This window comes from Ascaphus truei, unplaced genomic scaffold, assembly GCF_040206685.1.
Source record: "Ascaphus truei isolate aAscTru1 unplaced genomic scaffold, aAscTru1.hap1 HAP1_SCAFFOLD_352, whole genome shotgun sequence".
In the NCBI taxonomy this organism is placed as follows: domain Eukaryota; kingdom Metazoa; phylum Chordata; class Amphibia; order Anura; family Ascaphidae; genus Ascaphus; species Ascaphus truei.
Window position 1 is genome coordinate 127501 of NW_027456530.1, and position 17500 is coordinate 145000.

Sequence of the window (17500 nt, forward strand, 5' to 3'; positions counted from 1 at the left end):
GCCCCGTGCGCTTCCCGAAGGCACTTAAATACAGAGCTGCAGGGCCTCTGTAAACTTTTAGTTACCATGGCTCCACACATGGCGCACATTTTATACTCTTCACATATGTTTAAATACAAGTAAATGTTTACGTATCATTAAGATGGTTATTAGATACTATTAATGTTATTCCATAAATCTGTGGGACTTTGGACATGTTTCTGCACTTTACCAGTCCCTCGGAATTAAACACATTCACACCAGGGACTTGTTCTGCATGTTACATTTTGGTTTATAGCACCGAGTATAATATTAGCACAAAAAAGTATGATTATTGTTCTTGCTCACAAGAGATTTAATTTGAAATTTCTAAGGGCTTTGGTTCAAAGTTTGGGAAGTCAGATTGTTCTATTATACAAAATACCCATTTCTACACATTCCTTTAAATCCTATTGAAACCTTCCTGCTGCCTCCATTTTACCTTATTAATACTGACAACCATTTGAATGTTTCTTGTGGAAAATAATCAACTCAAGTAAGGAAAAAATACATTAATTTTAACACCAATAGTTCCACCATGTGCTGTTTATTTTGAAGAACAGATGTAATTATTATTTGTGCAGCTTTTTGGTTATTGAATCTTTCATTATAATCTTTATACTATTTTCGAACAAGTCCCAATTAATTATTGTATTGCTTTTGCATGTTTGTGGGCAATCATTAAACATCGTTAGCTGAATACGTGTTTTATTGTTTTGGCATAAATGTTAATCTCATCTCACTTCCTTTGCTTTAATGAGTTAACAAAGTGTGGGTGAGTTCACTATAACACAGCTTCATGCCTTTCTGACTCGTGTCCGATTTAAAAACAGCTTTTAGCATTATAATCCAAGTAATGCCGATATCGATTTCTAATCCAACAGCGCCACCGTGTGGTGTATTGTTTCAATTACTTGCTTTTTGTTTAAATTGAATGCGTTGGCGCCTTTTGTATCTTCACAAATATAAAGAGATTAATTTTATACTTTGCATTATCCGTGCTACACAACTTTGCTTTATTTATAGGAGGTGGATCTGCAAATAGAGATTTTTTTTTTTATATAATGGTTCTAAAGCAAGAGACATGCTTCACAATCTGGTCACTGATTGTGGCGGTTTATGTTTTCCTGGACATAATAAAGTCGGTGACATTTTTTTAGGTCCTGGTGAAAAGTTAGTGTCGTTATGGTATGGAACAGATGTTTTTCCCCACGAGTTACAGAGCTATATAAGTGTAACTGAACCCAAACCTGTATAATTAATAAAAGAAAATATCGGATTGCATTTATCTTCTGCAGATATAGCAAAATCATAACGGAGTTTCACAATTACAGCACTAACAAGAGGCGATACATGTACTTTAATTATTTTTATACATTCTTTATTAATGTTTCATTTAATATCAGTAACAATTAACAGACTTACTCATACTTAGGTAGTAATATATATCGCTGCAGTAAATATGAAATGATTTGTCTCTTTCTCGATACTGTGGGTGGCTCTGAAAAGAGCCTTTGTGTTGGGTATGTGGGGGTCTCTGCTCCTGGTCTCGGGTATTCAGCTCACTTGCTCTTGGCTGGTTTGTGGCTCTCGGTTTTCTTGGGCAGCAGCACGGCCTGGATATTGGGCAGAACACCCCCCTGAGCGATGGTGACCCCTCCGAGCAGCCGGTTCAGCTCCTCATCGTTACGCACAGCGAGCTGCAGGTGCCGGGGGATGATGCGGGACTTCTTATTATCCCGGGCGGCGTTACCGGCCAACTCCAGGATCTCAGCAGTCAGGTACTCGAGCACTGCGGCCAGATAGACCGGGGCTCCGGCTCCCACACGTTGAGCATAATTACCCTTCCGAAGAAGTCTGTGCACACGGCCGACTGGAAACTGCAGCCCAGCCCGAGAAGAGCGAGTCTTGGCTTTAGCGCGCGCTTTCCCGCTCTGTTTGCCTCTTCCAGACATTTCTATTAATCTGACCACAGCTGTAACAGCAAAAGAAATAACAAACCCCGCCCCCTGTGCCCTTATTTATACCTTTATGGTGCATCGTAACTCCTCTGTGATTGGTCAGTCTTCAAATCAGCCAATCAGTTCCAGAATCCTGTAACTACCAATCATCTTGCTTGCAATGTATCTGATGAGGTCATAAACAGTCACATGATAAAGTCAGCCAATGCAAGAACAGAAGACTGCAGCTTCTCATTTGCATAGGAAGCCTATAAATAGAGCTGCTGGGGGAGGAGTTAGACATTGTCTGTTTGTAGCTGAAGGAGAAAGCATCGCTCAATATGCCTGAACCAGCCAAGTCAGCGCCAGCTGCGAAGTCAGCGCCAGCTGCCAAGAAGGGCTCTAAGAAAGCCGTGACCAAGACCCAGAAGAAGGATGGGAAGAAGCGTAGGAAGACCAGGAAGGAGAGTTACGCTATCTACGTGTACAAGGTGCTGAAGCAGGTTCACCCTGACACCGGCATCTCCTCCAAGGCCATGGGCATCATGAACTCCTTTGTGAACGATATCTTCGAGCGCATCGCAGGAGAAGCCTCCCGTCTGGCTCATTACAACAAACGCTCCACCATCACTTCCCGGGAGATCCAGACCGCCGTGCGCCTGCTGCTGCCGGGAGAGCTGGCCAAGCACGCAGTGTCCGAGGGCACCAAGGCTGTCACCAAGTACACTAGCGCCAAGTAACCCTGATCTCATCACTGACCCACAAACAAAGGCTCTTCTAAGAGCCACCCACCTTATCCGTGTAAAAGCTATAATACTCATATTTACTCTGCATTCGGGATAAAAGGGTAAGCATCAAATGCAACGAAATGTTCTGTTATTTTTAGTTTTATTTAGACAGTTGTGTTTATTGGTTTGTTTTAGTTTTAAAGCTTTTGATCTGACCAGAGAACAGCAGAAAAGCGCCAAGAATCTCATACAATGTATCTAGTTCGCACAAATACCACAAGGTGGCGCTGCTGTTATACAAGAAATTTGTGCTCACCAAAGCAGGATTTGGTATTCATACAATGCGATTATTTTTTTCACTGACACCGTTTTTGAGTCCCAGTAAAATGCAGATTGTATGTAAATGCATATGAGTAAAATTGTACATGAAATGATGCCCCCAACACCCGCATGATGCATTTGATGTAGGGCAGTTTGTGATGAGTTCACATACAGCCAATGCAATTATATTTTCCACATGAGTTTGATACGAGCATAGTTAATGTGTGTATATAAAGTTGTAAACAGAAGACGAAGAACCCCACTGCGAGAGCACTCACATCATGATCACTGCGTGTCACACGCAGCCTTTTATTTCACTCGGGCTTTATGCGCCTTATTTTACTCTGAGTACTCTCTCAAATAAACGTGTTTTTATGTTCACACCATTACCTGAGCAATTTCTCACTCCTAGTTTTTAGGTCCTATTTACTGTCCTTGGTCCTGTAATCATGATGATGTGAGTGCTCTCGCAGTGGGGTTCTTCGTCTCTTCTGTTTACCCCATTATCACCCCAGATTGTAGCACCGATCTTACCCATACACTTAGCAGCTGTGAGGGTTCCTTTCCTGCCCCCCCCCCCTTCCTTTCCCTGGTGTATTATATATAAAGTTGGCCTTTTTATAGTTTGCGGTAAAACATTTTTAGTAGGTTCACTTTAAAAGCTTTACATTTTATTTTTACTGAGCAGCAAGTGATATTTATTTTCCTGTTGGATTAAAAATGCTGAACATTCGTTTACAAAGTCATAAAATCTGTATCAAATAATGAAAGTTGATCTGGTTTTAAAGATGTCAAGTGCTTCCACTTTTCGATCTGTTAAGAGGAATTGTACTTTTAGTATAAACAAGAAATAATTCATATAATAATTTGATGTACCATTTTATAGACTAATATCATGTAACATCAACATTTGTTAGAAAAAAAATCCAATTAGATTTTTTTCTTTAGCAGTTGAATTGATTTTCTGATCATTTGTCAGAACTGTACAGTAAATGACAAATATGTATCACGTTGTTCTGTTACTTCCATAAATACAACCACACATTTCATGTGTAAAATCCATCAATTTGCCTAAAGGTTTTGATGAGCATCTCATTCAGGAGTCAGTAACAGTGTTTTTTTTTTGTTTATGTAAAAGTGCCTTAATTGAAGAAACATTATTATTTTGGTGATGCAAAGAGAAGCACACAGCAATATTTAAATCTCTGCATAATTACGGTATGGAAAGCATGGGAAAACTTATATATTTTTTATTTAATAATTTCTGTAGTTTTAGATAATGGTGACTTTATTATTCAATTTAGTTCAACGTTTAATCTGTTTTAAAGCATCCTTTAATTTCAACAGCAGGTTATAGCCCACCCCCTATAAAGTGTGAATCTTTCCAATACTTTCCTGTTTGTGATAATTTGTTGCCAATATTCTTTGCAGTTTGAGCTGCATCTGCAACAATAGATAGTTACCATATTAATATAAGGATACATTGTAGCTGCTGTAAAACTGACTGAAGGATTGTTTGAAACGGAAAGGTGGCAAATATGTTAGGCTCACAATCAGGAGTTGTACAGATTTATAACAGGAGTATTAATCGATTGCCAGTTTAGGCAAGCATGTGGAATTATACATTGTCACATGCGTTACATATAACAAGAAAAATAAGGGGGTGGGAGTAGTATTTTCTGCATTTAGGGGTGTGTGTGTATACATAATACCATACATGTATATCGTATGCTCGGACAATAAAAAGATAAGCTAAAAAAAATGCTCAGTCTTAAAATAATAAATATAATAAAGCAAGAATCATAGGGGCACAATCCAACTGCCTCAGAAAAATTAAACCTGTAGAATGAACCACTTAAAATGTATATTATGCGCAACTATGAACAGTTTGAGGTATCTGTGATGATATGGGTACTGAGGCTCTTATAAAAAAATAATGAAGCCCACCCATTGCCCTATCTATATCTATATATATATATATATCATGTCTGCAGAAATGGCTATTGCTGGGACTAGAGTGGAGGGTGTGTACTCGAGCCTGGGGTACCGTGACTGAAGGCAGGGCCATTGTTCAGGTGAGACTGAGTCATCAATCTCCACAAATGGTATCCAGCTGAAACTGGACCCTGAGTTTATAAGAACCAACTGATTCAGACCCTGAGACAGTGGTTAGTTGGTTTGAATTTCCTGAAGCCTTGATTGGCCCATGTAGCATCCATGCTGTGATTGGTCCCAAATGCTGCAACCACTTTGTGATTTTTCATCACCCTTTCTGCATGATTTACTATGGAGATAGGAACATAGAATAGGGACGGTTACGAGAGACCAGCTGGATCAAGCACCAGACAGGACACAGATCAAATGGGTGTTTATTTTGGACGCAGCCAACAGAGCTATACTTACACGAAACAGGGAGAACTGGGAATTCTAGCAGTCCTAGATGCCCACAGCCATTGAAATGGTTTGCCCAGTGCAGCCTCCACTCTTGGTTGGGATAGGGAAGTCCAGGTAGCGCTGGCTGCAAGGATGCAAGCAGGTAACCACAGGGCCGCCAACAGAAATCATGGGGCCCAGGACAAATGAAAGCAGCAGGCCCCCCATCTCCCCCCCGTGCAACTTTTACTTTACATTTTTCTTGTAGATAAAAAACATTACAATGCAATCTGTTTATTTTAATATTTTCAACAAAAGACAAATACCCAAAGCTGCATCCTATGTGCAAAATCCTTTGGGGGGGGGGGGTGGGGGGGGGGGGTGGGGGGGGGTTCAGTATGGAACTGGGGTGTTCCCTACCTGTCTTCTAGGTTAGGGGGGATTCCGATATCTCCCGTGTGAAGCTTGAGTCAGATCTGGAAGAAAGAAGTATAGGTTATTTCGGTGTAGTTATAGGGCAATTAAGATGACAGAGAGAGTGTGGGTGAAAGAGAGGGACAGAGAGAGAGTGGTTGTGGGTGACTGACTTGTGGGTAAGACACACAGACACAGACTCAGACACACACACGGGGGAAATTGGAACGGGCGGGGGGATCGGAGCAGGGGGGGAATTAGGATGGGAGTATCGGAGCAGGGGGGAATTGGAATGGAGAGGGGAAATCGGAATGGGGGGTATCGAAGCAGGGGGGAATCTTTATGAGGGGGATAGGAGCAGGGGGGAATCGGAGCAGGGGGGAATCGGAGCAGGGGGAAAGGGGGAAGCAAGAGAGGCATGGAGCAGTACTCACCACTTGCTCCATGCAGGAAAGGGCGGGCCTCGTTTTGCAAGCTCATATAGAGCTCGCTGCGGGCCAAAAAAAATCCTGGCAGCGTGCCAACATGCGCCAGCCAATCAGGAGAGGGAGGAGTTTTTTTTTCCCTTCTCTTTGCAGAGATGCGCGCGCTGCCTGGCACATTGCGAGCGCACTAAATCTTGTCACCCGTGGTGACCGGCAACGGATTTATCGAGGGGCACGGCCGGGCGGCTGGGCCACCTGACTCACGGGGCCCGGGACGCCAGTACCCTCTGTCTGCCGCTGTTGGCAGCCCTGGGGTAACCATGACGTACGCCTCTCCGGTGTGGGGCTGTTGCCACGAATGGCACAGATCATCTCTTCAAAAAGCACAGAACAAGGCGGTGTGAATTGCGTCCAACGCGCCACTTCCTACAAGAATAGCAAACCTTCACAGGGAGCTGGATATCGAGATGCTGGACCAACATCTAAAGAAGCTCAACATGAAATTTTATAAAGAACTGGACGGGAATGCAAATCCTCTGATCAAGAAGCTTGCTGCGATTTCTGCAAACACATTCGACCGCTACCCACGACCCATCACAGAGTTGACCCTGTGAAACCAACTCAACTGTGGTCAGTAACACAGATCAAGAAACTTTCTAAATGTTCAACAATATACTCAACAAGAGAACTCATGCCTCGTTATCCAATGTCACCACTGACAGAATCTGTCAGCCAGAACAGAACCTCCACTTTTCCGCATTATAGTTCTGCAGTAACTTCTTTGGAATCAGTCACAAGAGATTATGGCTCGGACCAAGCAGACTGCCCGGAAATCCACCGGATCTCCGTAAAAAGCTAGCGACTAAAGCTGCCAGAAAGAGTGCACTGGCGGAGTGAAGAAGCCTCACCGGTACCGGCCCGGTACTGTGGCTCTCCTGGAGATACCGCCGCTACCAGAAATCCACCGAGCTGCTCATCCGCAAGCTGCTCTTCCAGTGCCTGGTCCGGGAGGTCGCCCAGGACTTCAAGACTGATCTGCACTTCCAGAGCTCAGTGGCCATGGCTCTGCAGGAGGCCAGCGAAGCTTATCTGGTGGGGCTCTTTGAGGACACCAAACTGTGCGCTATCCATGCCAAGAGGGCCACCATAATGCCTAAAGATATCCAGCTGGCTTGCAGGATCAGAAGGGAGAGCACATAGTCCTGCAGTTTCCAGACATGCTTTAAACACAGCAAATGAAGGCTCTTTTAAGAGCCACCACATTATCACTGAAACTAGCTATTTGATCAATGTTGGCAAATCCATATAGATCTCTATAGAGCATACTATGTACCTGCATAAGTACTTGGCGTGTGACAATATTCTGTATATTAACGCACCTTCTTTATTGGTGCATGTACAGTATATTCATGGTGTGGCACGGTATAGTCGCTATATGTTACACATGTTATGCTATATATAGACAGCTACAAATAAACCTGTCGGTTCTCTGTCATACATTGTATATAAAAGCTATTGTGTAGCAATATTCCCGCTATTTGACACTCATTTACTGCCGGAGATCAAACTGAAGTTTTATGGGGGAAAAGGTTCTTTTGATTAAATGGTGAGTATTTATTCTCAGGGAAAAATTGCACATTTTTATTTCTCTATAAACTGTGCATATCGTATGTAGCATGAACAAAATGATATGACCTAATGTTTGGCATGAAATGTTTGTCTGAGGATGGAAATGTATACAGTATGTACAACAGATCAGGGAATGAGATGTATTTGGAACACTGCCAGGTACATTTGTATGATTTCATGTACACTATATTCTGTAACTGTAAAAAAAAAAAATCCCAGTTGCAAATTGTGCACAACTCTCTTGTAGTGGCTCTTAAAAGAGCCTTTGTGTTTGTTATAGGAAGTTGAAGTTCTCGGTCTCACTTAGGAGCTGCCCTCTTGGGCCTTGCTGCTTTTGATGTGGTTGCCTTGGCCTTAGCTGGACTTTTGGCAGCTTCCGGATTCTTAGCCGGGCTCTTCACAGGCTTTTTACCCGGGCTCTTCACAGCCTTCTTGGGCTTGGCAGCATTAGACTTCTTCAGGCTTTTTGCTGCCTTCTTAGCGGCCAAAGATTTCTTAACCTTTTTGCGGCTCTACTTAATTCCCACAGGAGCCTTTCTTGTTTTTTGGGGGGCCTTGGCTGCTTTCTTTGTCGTTGACTTCTTGGGTTTGTCTGCTGCCTTTTTCTTGACTGTCTTCTCCTTGCTCTCCAGCTGCTTCTTATTCAGCTTGAACGATCCGGAGGCTCCGCTCCCTTTCAGCTGGATCAGGGTTTCTTTAATGACCAAGCCCTTGAGAGCCAGCTTCAGGCGGTTGTTATTCTTCTAAACATCGTATCCTCCTGCAGCCAGAGCCTTCTTCAGAGCTAACAGGGAGACCCCGCTGCGCTCTTTAGATGCGGACACCGCTCTCACTATCAGCTCGGACGCACTGGGACCGGACTTTGCTGGGCAGCTTTTCAAGGCTCCCGCCACTTTCTTCAGCTTCTTCTTGGCAGCCTTTTCAGCGCGGTCTTGGCCATTTCAACTGCAGGTAAAAGCCGCACAGGGAGAAAGTGATACTGGGGATTTCTCCTGTTCTGTTCTGACTGACAGATTCATTCTGTCAGTGGTGATATTGGATACCGAGGCTTGAGCCTCATTACTCCAAGTTATCTTGTTGAGTGTATTGTCGCACACTTTAGAAAGCTTCTTGATCTGTGTTACTTGCCACAGTTGAGTTGGTTTCACAGGGTCAGCGCTGTGATGGGTCGTGCGTAGCGGTCAAATGGGTTTGCAGAGATCGCAGCAAGCTTCTTGATCAGCGGATTTGAATTCTGGTCCAGTTTCTTGTAGAATTTCTTGTTGAGCTTCTTTAGATGTTCATCCAACATTGCGATGCCCAGCTCCATGTGAAGGTCCGCTATTCTTGTAGGAAGTGGTGCGTCGGACGCAATCCGCAGCGCCTTGTTCTGTAATTTTTGATGAGATGATCTGTGCCGTTGGTGGCAACCACTCCACACCGGGGAGGCTTATGTCATTGTGGGTCTAATGATCGCCTTGATCACGTTGACTTTGCTCTGGATGGGCATGGTCCTTGTCTTCAGCAGGGGGTACAGTGCTGCCAGCTTGGCTGTTGCCTTCTGTTGAGTCTTCTCAATGTGATTTCTCCAGCTTAGCTTGCTATCTAGGATTACCCCTAGGTAACAGCTGTTTGGCTACCATTTGATGGCCTCTCCGTTGAGGCTGATTTGCAGGTGTGCCTTGATCTTCTTTTTGGTAAACAGTGTAGCTGTAGTCTTGCTGGAGTTCAGTCCTACTTGTCAGTCACTGTACCATGTTGATAGCATGTCTAGTGCTTTCTGGATGTTCTGAGCTACTTCTTTCTCGCTGAAAGACTGGGAGATGACTGCCACATCATCTGCGTAGAGTGCCAGTTGAGTCTTGTGGAGGTCTGTGGGGATGTCATGAAGAGTTTGAACAGGAATGGTCCCAGGACTGATCCCTGTGGCACGCCTGCACAGATGGGGTGTGTTGTTGAGAGCTCTTCTCGCACAGCCATGTGGAATGTGCGCTCCTGCAAATAGCTTGCAGTCAGCTTAATCAGGTAGTTTGGGAATTTCAGGTTGATCATTTTGTGCAGTAGTCCTTCATGCCAAACTCTGTCAAATGCTTTGGCCACGTCCAAGAAGACAACTCCAGTTGATTTGTGGATGTTGAATCCATGGCTTATTATGTCAACGACTCGTAGCAGCTGATGGGTGGTTGAGTGTTCGTTCCAGAAGCCAAATTGCTCTTTAAATAGAATGTTTCTACCAGAGGCAAAGTCACGGAGACGGGTAAGAATAACTTTCTCCAGGAGTTTCGACAGTCCAGAGAGCAGGCTTATCGGACGGTAGTTTTCAGGATCCCTCAGTGGTTTTCCAGGCTTTGGGAATACAATGACCTTGGCTTCCTTCCAGGATTGAGGAAAGTGCTGGAGCCGCATGCATGCATTGAAGATTTCTGTAAAGCATTCCATGGCTGCCGGCGGAAGCTTCTTGATGGCCAGGTTGGTAATTCCATCACTTCCTGGTGCTTTGCCATTTGCCAGCTTTTCTGCAAGTTGCGTTATCTCAGTGCTGGTGCATCCTTCAAGGGTCTCCGTTTCGGTCTCCGGTAGGTGCTCGGTAAGATGCCTGATAACTCCTTGCTCAACTTCCCGTGCTAATTTGCTGGCTTGGTTAGGCCTAAAAGTTGTCTCCAGTGTGTCAGCAAGAACCTCCGCCTTGTCCATGTTGCTACATGCCAGGTGGGTCTGGCCCTGGATAGGTGGGTTTGACTCCTTCTTCCCGGTCAGGCGTTGGGTCATTCTCCAAACAGAGTTGTCAGATTCCTTCAGCTTGGCTGCTGCGGCCTCCCATCTCTCCCCCAGGTGTTGGCTGATTTGCTGTTGCAGTAGTCTAGCAAGTGAGTTGTACTTTACCAGACGGTCAGGTGTGCAGAACTTCTGCCACTGGAGTCGGGCCCTGTTTTTCTCAGCAATTGCTTGCTTGATCCCGCTCGGTAGGTCATAGATGGAGCAGCGTTTGGGCATCTGTTTCTGGACGCTGTGCTCAATTGCATGTTGGACTGTGGTAGTAAAGGTGTTAACAGCATCATCAATGTCTCCGTTGGTGTCCAAGGGGCAGGGGTTCGTGATGTTGCTCAACTCTTCTTTGTACAGGCTCCAGTCGGCCCTGCTGAAGTTGTACCTAGGTGTTTGCTGGTGGGTTTCCATCTCGTCGCCAACAGTAATGGTAGCCGTGTTGTGGTCTGAGGTAAATTCCATCAGGGTTTCCAACTGGACAGAATGTTTCACGTTCTTCAATAAAACAATGTCCAGGACATCTGGTGTGTGGCTTGCAGTACCTGGGTAGTGGGTGGGTTCTGTAGGACCAGCCACTACAAAGTCACTCTCCTTTGAGTAAGCAAAAAGAGCTCGTCCCCTGAAGTTTGCTATCCTGGAATTCCAGCACCGGTGTTTGGAATTTAGATCTCCCCCGATGATGGTTGGGACAGTGGAGTCCAGCAGAGCTTCCAAGTCTCCCAAATGTAGCATCGCCTTAGGAGGCCAGTAGGTGGCAATTAGTCGCAGTGGTCCTGTTGCAGTCTTTACCTGTATTCCAGTGGCTTCAATACTCTGGAGGGGTGGTAGTGCAATCTCATTATGGCTGGCCCGTGCGTTAACAATCACAGCCGTCCCTCCACCTCTGGCTCCTGTTGCCCGGTCGGTATGGTATACCCTGTGGTTCGCCAGGCTCAGTTTTTGGTTTCCTTGAAGGTGGGTCTCTGAAAGCAGAGCTGCGATACATTCGTTGATTCCATCAGGTGAAGGAGTTCATCTGTCTTCTTGCTGATACCATTTGCATTCCACATCACGATGACAGAACTGCGTTTAGATGATCTGCCATGGTGGTTGGTATCTGTGCTCATGAAAAGGGTCGGGATGAGATTCGCTGTCATTGTCACAATTGGGTAAAAATCCATTCTCGCAATAGCGCTCGCTATTTAAAGGATGATCTCTTGCCAACTTGTTGGGCTTGCGGTTCCGCCTGCGGGGACCGGGTTGGCCGCCTCAACGGGTTGGGGGATGGTGTCCTGAGAGCATCTGCGTAGGTCCGTCCGTCTGGGTTTTGCGTCCTCTGGGTGAATGCCGTGCCTTGGTCTGGGATCAGGTGTTCTGTGGTCCTCTGTCTCTCCGGCACCAGGCGGGGAACCTGGTATTGAGTAGTGGGTGTCTTCCTTGGTGCTTGCTCCATCAGACGGGGTGTCCGCTTTTGCCACTTCTCTTGCTTTGCTTTCGTGAGGTACGGGCAACCGTGGTAGCTTGCCGGGTGTGGGCCTTTGCAGTTTGCACATGTCGCCGGCTCCTTCTTTCTGTCTCGTGGGCATTCCTTGGAGTTGTGGTTCTCTCCACAACACACACAGAGTGGCTTCTGGTGGCAAAATGCAGAGGTATACCCGAGCCGTTGGCAGTTGAAGCACATGGTTGGGCCTTTTCTGCCCTTTGGCGCTTCTGTGGTTACCACACAGCTACAAAGCTTGGTAATCTTGGCGAGATCTGCAGGCTGACTCTCCGGGGTTTCTGCCAGTGTGACAATAAACAAAGGGAATTTCTTGGTCTTGTCCACCGGGGATGTCAACTGGGCAACGCTCTTGACTGGAAGTCCATATTCCGCGGGGTCGTGGGAAATCTCCCCCACAGAGGCGTTTGCTGGTAAGCCGTGAATTACAAATTTCTGGGGCTTTAGACACATCAGTGGGAAGGTGTAGTATTCTATGCCCTGCTTTGTAAAGCAGTCCGCCAAGCTCCGGTAGTCATCCACAGTTGAGAGAGAGATCTTTGCGTGGTTCGCCCGCGGTATAACAACAAACGTGGAATTGCAGTGCTCTGTGAGGATGTCGACAAGGTCCTCGTGGGTCTTCATATTCCTAACTATTACCGGTGGTATGCAAATCTTTTTGGGTGGAAGTGCAGTCTCTTCATCATTGCAGCTGGGCCCTGAGCAGTCATCAGCATCAGCAAGTGGCCCATAACGGTTTGATGTTTCGATACCTTGGTCTTCCATGTGCTTCGGCACCTTTGTCTTTGCTGGTGATGGAGGGGAAGAACCATTGGAGCTATCGGAGTTTCTGCGCCCTCTCTTCTTCTGCGCAGTAGGGTAGTACATGTCTTCTGCAGCATCGTGCATTACAGTCTCCATAGGCGCTACATTTGCCTCTTCCATAGTAAGGCTTCTATTTGTGATTGAGAATGTTGCTTCCAAAATCACAAAGCACAGCCTGATACTGGGGACAGGGCTGCAGGGACTTATATAGAGACACTGCTGCTCTGTGATTGGTTAGTGATCGGGGGGGGGGGGGAGCTTCTCTCACATTGGTTATATAACTGATCCCGTCCCTGACTCTCACCCTCCTTGATCACAAACACTGTTCTGTTTTTGTGTTTCTGAGGCTGCAAGAAAAAGGCATTTTACACCCTTTTTTTTTCTAATTTTCACCCTGTTTGCATGTCATTTATAAAGAATTATATTTTTTTCACTGTTGTATCATTTTTCTGTCGGGAAAGTACAAAAACAATTAGGAATAATGAGTGAAAGTTCGGCTCTGTAGTCTGGGATTTGCCAGATTTCCTTATATCTCTCTATTTCTGTCACTTTTACTTTGCTCATACTAAATGTGCCACCTCCATCCTAATACCGTGAGATTAAGAACATATTATTGTACAGTATCAGTTTGAAATTAAGCGCATTTAACAATAGAGATGGTCTTGCGATTCACTATATATGTCCAAGTAGCACAATAGTTCCTGTATACTGTACATTGCTATTTCATGTTCCATTACCCAAGAACTAAACTCTATAATTTAATTTTCAGATATGAAAATTGGTTAATAAATGTAATGGGATTCGGATTTATTTTTAATGCATCAATTTTGCAAATAAAGTTTATAACCAGATGTAAGTAACTTCATGTTCTATAAAAATCAAAGTTAAATACACATTATCTGAATAACAGTAAATATATTTTAATGTTAGAAACAAAACATTATTTTGTTTAAGCTTTCTTATTGGATTGTGATGTTTGTTAAATATGTATTTTAGTTTCAGATATATGATATTAATGAAAGATTAGGTGATCAGTCGGTAACCATAGTGTAATGTAACTATAAGCAGTATTATAGGAAAAGCAGTATTATAGGAACCACAAAGTTTGGGTATATATCCTTGTCACGGTAGGGGTAGCCAGTCTCATATAATAAAAGTGAGGCCTGGCTGGCTGCCCCAAAACCGTGTGTAAATAGCCGACTGTGTGAGGCTCATTTTGACCAATATATTTAATGTTTCGTGTAACCTTTCCAGAAAAGAACTAATTCCTGTCTTATGTCTGGAAGGAGGAAAACTGTATAAATGGGTAACAGGAAATGTAGTGTAGCGGGGTATCCCCTGGCTACGATTCTACCCAATGGGCTGGCAGTAAACCCTGGTATTTACAAGCTTGCCAGTAGTTGGTATGGGGTTCCTTCACCTTTGGTACTGCACTTGAGTGACAGCAGGGAGTGGTACATCCTGTTGTAGCTTGGACAACAGGGTGCCCGCCTTCTGGCTGTACTTAAGGGCAGGACCGACCTAAATTTGGAGGTTGTTCCTTCCCTCTGAGGAAGGCAGGTCACACGACTGGGAGCCTAAAATTGGGGCCTACCCCTGTGCTCTTCCCTACGGGGAGGAGTGAGTGTGGACCAATACCTCTGCCTCCGCTAGGGAGGTGGGGAAGAGCTAGGACGGTTGCGGGTGCCCTTGGCCTGTAGTGGCGGTCCAGGGACCATTTTCAGTGATAACTGAGCTAAGAGACTGTATCTGGCAGAAGACTGCTGAGTACCTGTTGTGTTACTGTAGACCGTAGTAACAAATATTTCCTGTTTTGCAATATACCTCTTGCCTGGTGTGTGATCTAACTGGGGGAAGAGGTAATCAGTTCTACCGTGGGAGATCATCTCCATTTCCCTGGAGCCTACGGCAGATGGAGGCGCTGCACTGCTGAGTATTATGTGGGGTATGAACCCCAGAAGCCTGTTCCTGTGTCCCAAAGACATCGCTGACGACTCGGCCTTCCTGTTGCCAGCAGGTATATGCACCATAAAACCTGCAATGGCCACTATCTGCGATGGGGGGGGGGGGGGGGAAGGGGGAACACCGTTACATTAGGAGCTGTGTGTGTGGATATATATATATAATATAGTAGCGCTAATAGTTGATACTAAATAGTGAAAAATGGTACTAGAAAATACCTAATTACAAGTGATAAATAGTTATAGATAATTAAGCCTTTCTAATGGTTAACACTAATAGTGAAGTGAATATCCAAATGTAGCCCTCTTTCTCCCTAAATTAAGAGACTACCGGTACTGCCGTTACCTGTTGGCTCACAGAGGGCCCAAGCCTCCACCACTGGGAGCCCGGTGTGTTATAATTTTCGTCTCGGTGCAGCGCCTCCACCTGCGAGGGATCCCAGCATAGTGGGAGGAGCCCCTCACAGGAACCAATAGTAATAGTAAACACACACAGTATATAATAATAACCTTTACTGACAGCACATATATCATAACACCACCACACAGTATAGTGAACACCCAGCCCAGTACCACCAATGAGTGTCCCAAAGAACATTGGATGTTAGGCACCAATACCCTGATGTCCTTTTCCCAAAATTCAGGCCCACCCAAAAGTGTAGGGAGTCGCGCTACCCCGTGAGCTGTTGGTGCACTTTCTTGAGGTACCTACTCCAGTACTCGGTGCGGCAGACTTAGCAAAGAGGATCCGTCTGATCCAGCAATGTGACCCTCCATGATGGCATCCACCTTTGCGTTGGAAGGACTCCGGTTTGAAGGGTCTCATCTTTAAGAGTCTTTGATAACCACACGGCGTCTTGCTTGTGTCCCAGTAATATGGGTAAGCATCCCTATCTAAAGGGCCTTCCCTGAAGCAGCCACAAGCTACACGTTATTGGGGCCTATCTGGGACCTATGGGGATTCTCTGGCCTAGTCTGAGTGCCACTGACACTCAAACTCTACCTTCCCCTTGTTGTCCTGGCTCCAACTGATTGCCTCTATTCTCCTCAGAGAATCCTAGCAGCCCTTTTGACTGAGCTGCGCCACATGATCTATGCCCCAAAGCACTATGGGGTTTGTAGTTCCCCTGCGGAGCATGTATGCAATGACTGCCACAACTGTGAAGCCTCTGCGCATGCGTGATACTTCTAATGGCTGCCGGGTGCTCTGCTGCATGCATGCGCGAGCATCCCTGACATGGCGGCACCCCGTACCGCCACGTGTCTCCGGCGACCCGCTCTCCCGCATTAACTTCTCAGCACCCGCGACTATCCCCGCCGCCACCGGAGGGTAAGAGGAGGGAGGAACATGCACGGAGGGTTTGAGATAAACCACATCCAGTCACACGGACCTAAAAAGTGCACACTGCATAGCGCATAAATGTGTATTTCATTAAATCAAGGGGGATAGACGGAAACAGACACACTTACAAAAGTAAGTAATCCTTTGGTCTTCACAAATGCTCCGAATATGCTCCGACCAGCAACAGGATCCTTCCTTTGAAAAAGTCACTGATCTGTGACGAAAGGCGTCAGGAAGTGGAGCGGACACTACGTCATCGCACAGGAGTCTGTTGCTGGTCAAAGCAGATTCTGAGCATTTGTGAAGACCAAAGGATTTCCTTTACCGCAGTTCTATACAACAATTAGCTGCATTGCGCCAAGTACAACATACAGACTGGAATCTCCTGTTCACGCTGTGAGCTTGTCATCTGAGGCAGTCTGATCCCGGAGCAGTCACGTTGGCGGTGATACTTTATTTACACTTGTTGTTTTTATTACTTTTGTAAGTGTGCCTGTTTCCCCCCCTTGTCTATCCACCTTGTTTAAATTAAATGCACATTTAAGCGCTATGGAGCGTGCACTTTTTGTTTTCTTTGGGAGGACCATGTCATATGGTTTTGAAGAAAAAGGTGGCATTGTGAGCTCATCCATCTGCTGTAGGCTACAGATGAATGGAGGTGATCTCCTACTGAAAAAATACAGTACGATCGCACAACAGGCAAGTGGAATATATAAACAGAAATGGCTTTATTGGGTCAGCACTTAAAAACACGGCAGTGGCCTGCCCAATTCATTCTCTGAGTTGGCTACCCAGCTGTAGGATGGTCCCTGGATATCCAATACGGGTCATGGGCCTTGTGATGGTGACTGTGACGGGACTTGGTTGCCCCTGATCCATGTTTGGGGTCCTAGAGTGTAGCTCTTGGGCCTCACTGTTGTATATGTACTGCCATGCATTGTATGCAAAATATGCGACAATAAAGAATGTATGTGTTTTTTGCCTTTCCAGGAGTGCTAACCAGTGGAGATTTTCCGGCTATGAGTTTCAGGGTGGACTTTGAAGTAAAAGTGTTGTCAGATTGTGTCCAGCTAGATGGTACCACAGTTGCTGGCCACCCCAAAAATTTATCCGGGAGCCAAGTGAGATTCCCGGGTACATGTAGAAATCCCCCGGACAAAGTCCTCCCTGGAAAGCAGATACGCGGCTCACCGCCAGGATGCCCTGCTTCACCACAGCAACAAGAAAGATGATCCAGGGCTCCACGGGTTTCTTTAGGAAAGAATTTATTCAAGATACACAACGTTTCGGCCTCACTTAGGCCTTTGTCAAGTGACAAAGGTC

General features: G+C 45.5%; 2 protein-coding genes and 1 pseudogene across 2 annotated transcripts; 2 read left to right on the forward strand and 1 right to left on the reverse strand.

Annotated features, from left to right (window-relative positions):
• Nucleotides 1–1439: 1439 nt before the first annotated feature.
• Nucleotides 1440–2012, reverse strand: LOC142483658 (histone H2A type 2-B). Its single transcript, XM_075583673.1, has one exon. It carries the CDS (start codon nt 1971–1973, stop codon nt 1581–1583), a length of 393 nt encoding a protein of 130 aa, XP_075439788.1. The 5' UTR covers nt 1974–2012; the 3' UTR covers nt 1440–1580.
• A 234-nt stretch (nt 2013–2246) lies between these two features.
• Nucleotides 2247–2744, forward strand: LOC142483657 (histone H2B 1.1-like). The gene has a single exon (XM_075583672.1). It carries the CDS (start codon nt 2300–2302, stop codon nt 2696–2698), a length of 399 nt encoding a protein of 132 aa, XP_075439787.1. The 5' UTR covers nt 2247–2299; the 3' UTR covers nt 2699–2744.
• Nucleotides 2745–7022: 4278 nt separating this feature from the next.
• Nucleotides 7023–7419, forward strand: LOC142483662 (histone H3-like; annotated as a pseudogene).
• Nucleotides 7420–17500: the final 10081 nt, after the last annotated feature.

What these genes read in the sequence shown, in the direction of transcription:
- LOC142483658 (XM_075583673.1), bottom strand. Translation starts at nt 1,973, where the DNA reads ATGTCTGGAAGAGGCAAACAGAGCGGGAAAGCGCGCGCTAAAGCCAAG.
- LOC142483657 (XM_075583672.1), top strand. Translation starts at nt 2,300, where the DNA reads ATGCCTGAACCAGCCAAGTCAGCGCCAGCTGCGAAGTCAGCGCCAGCT.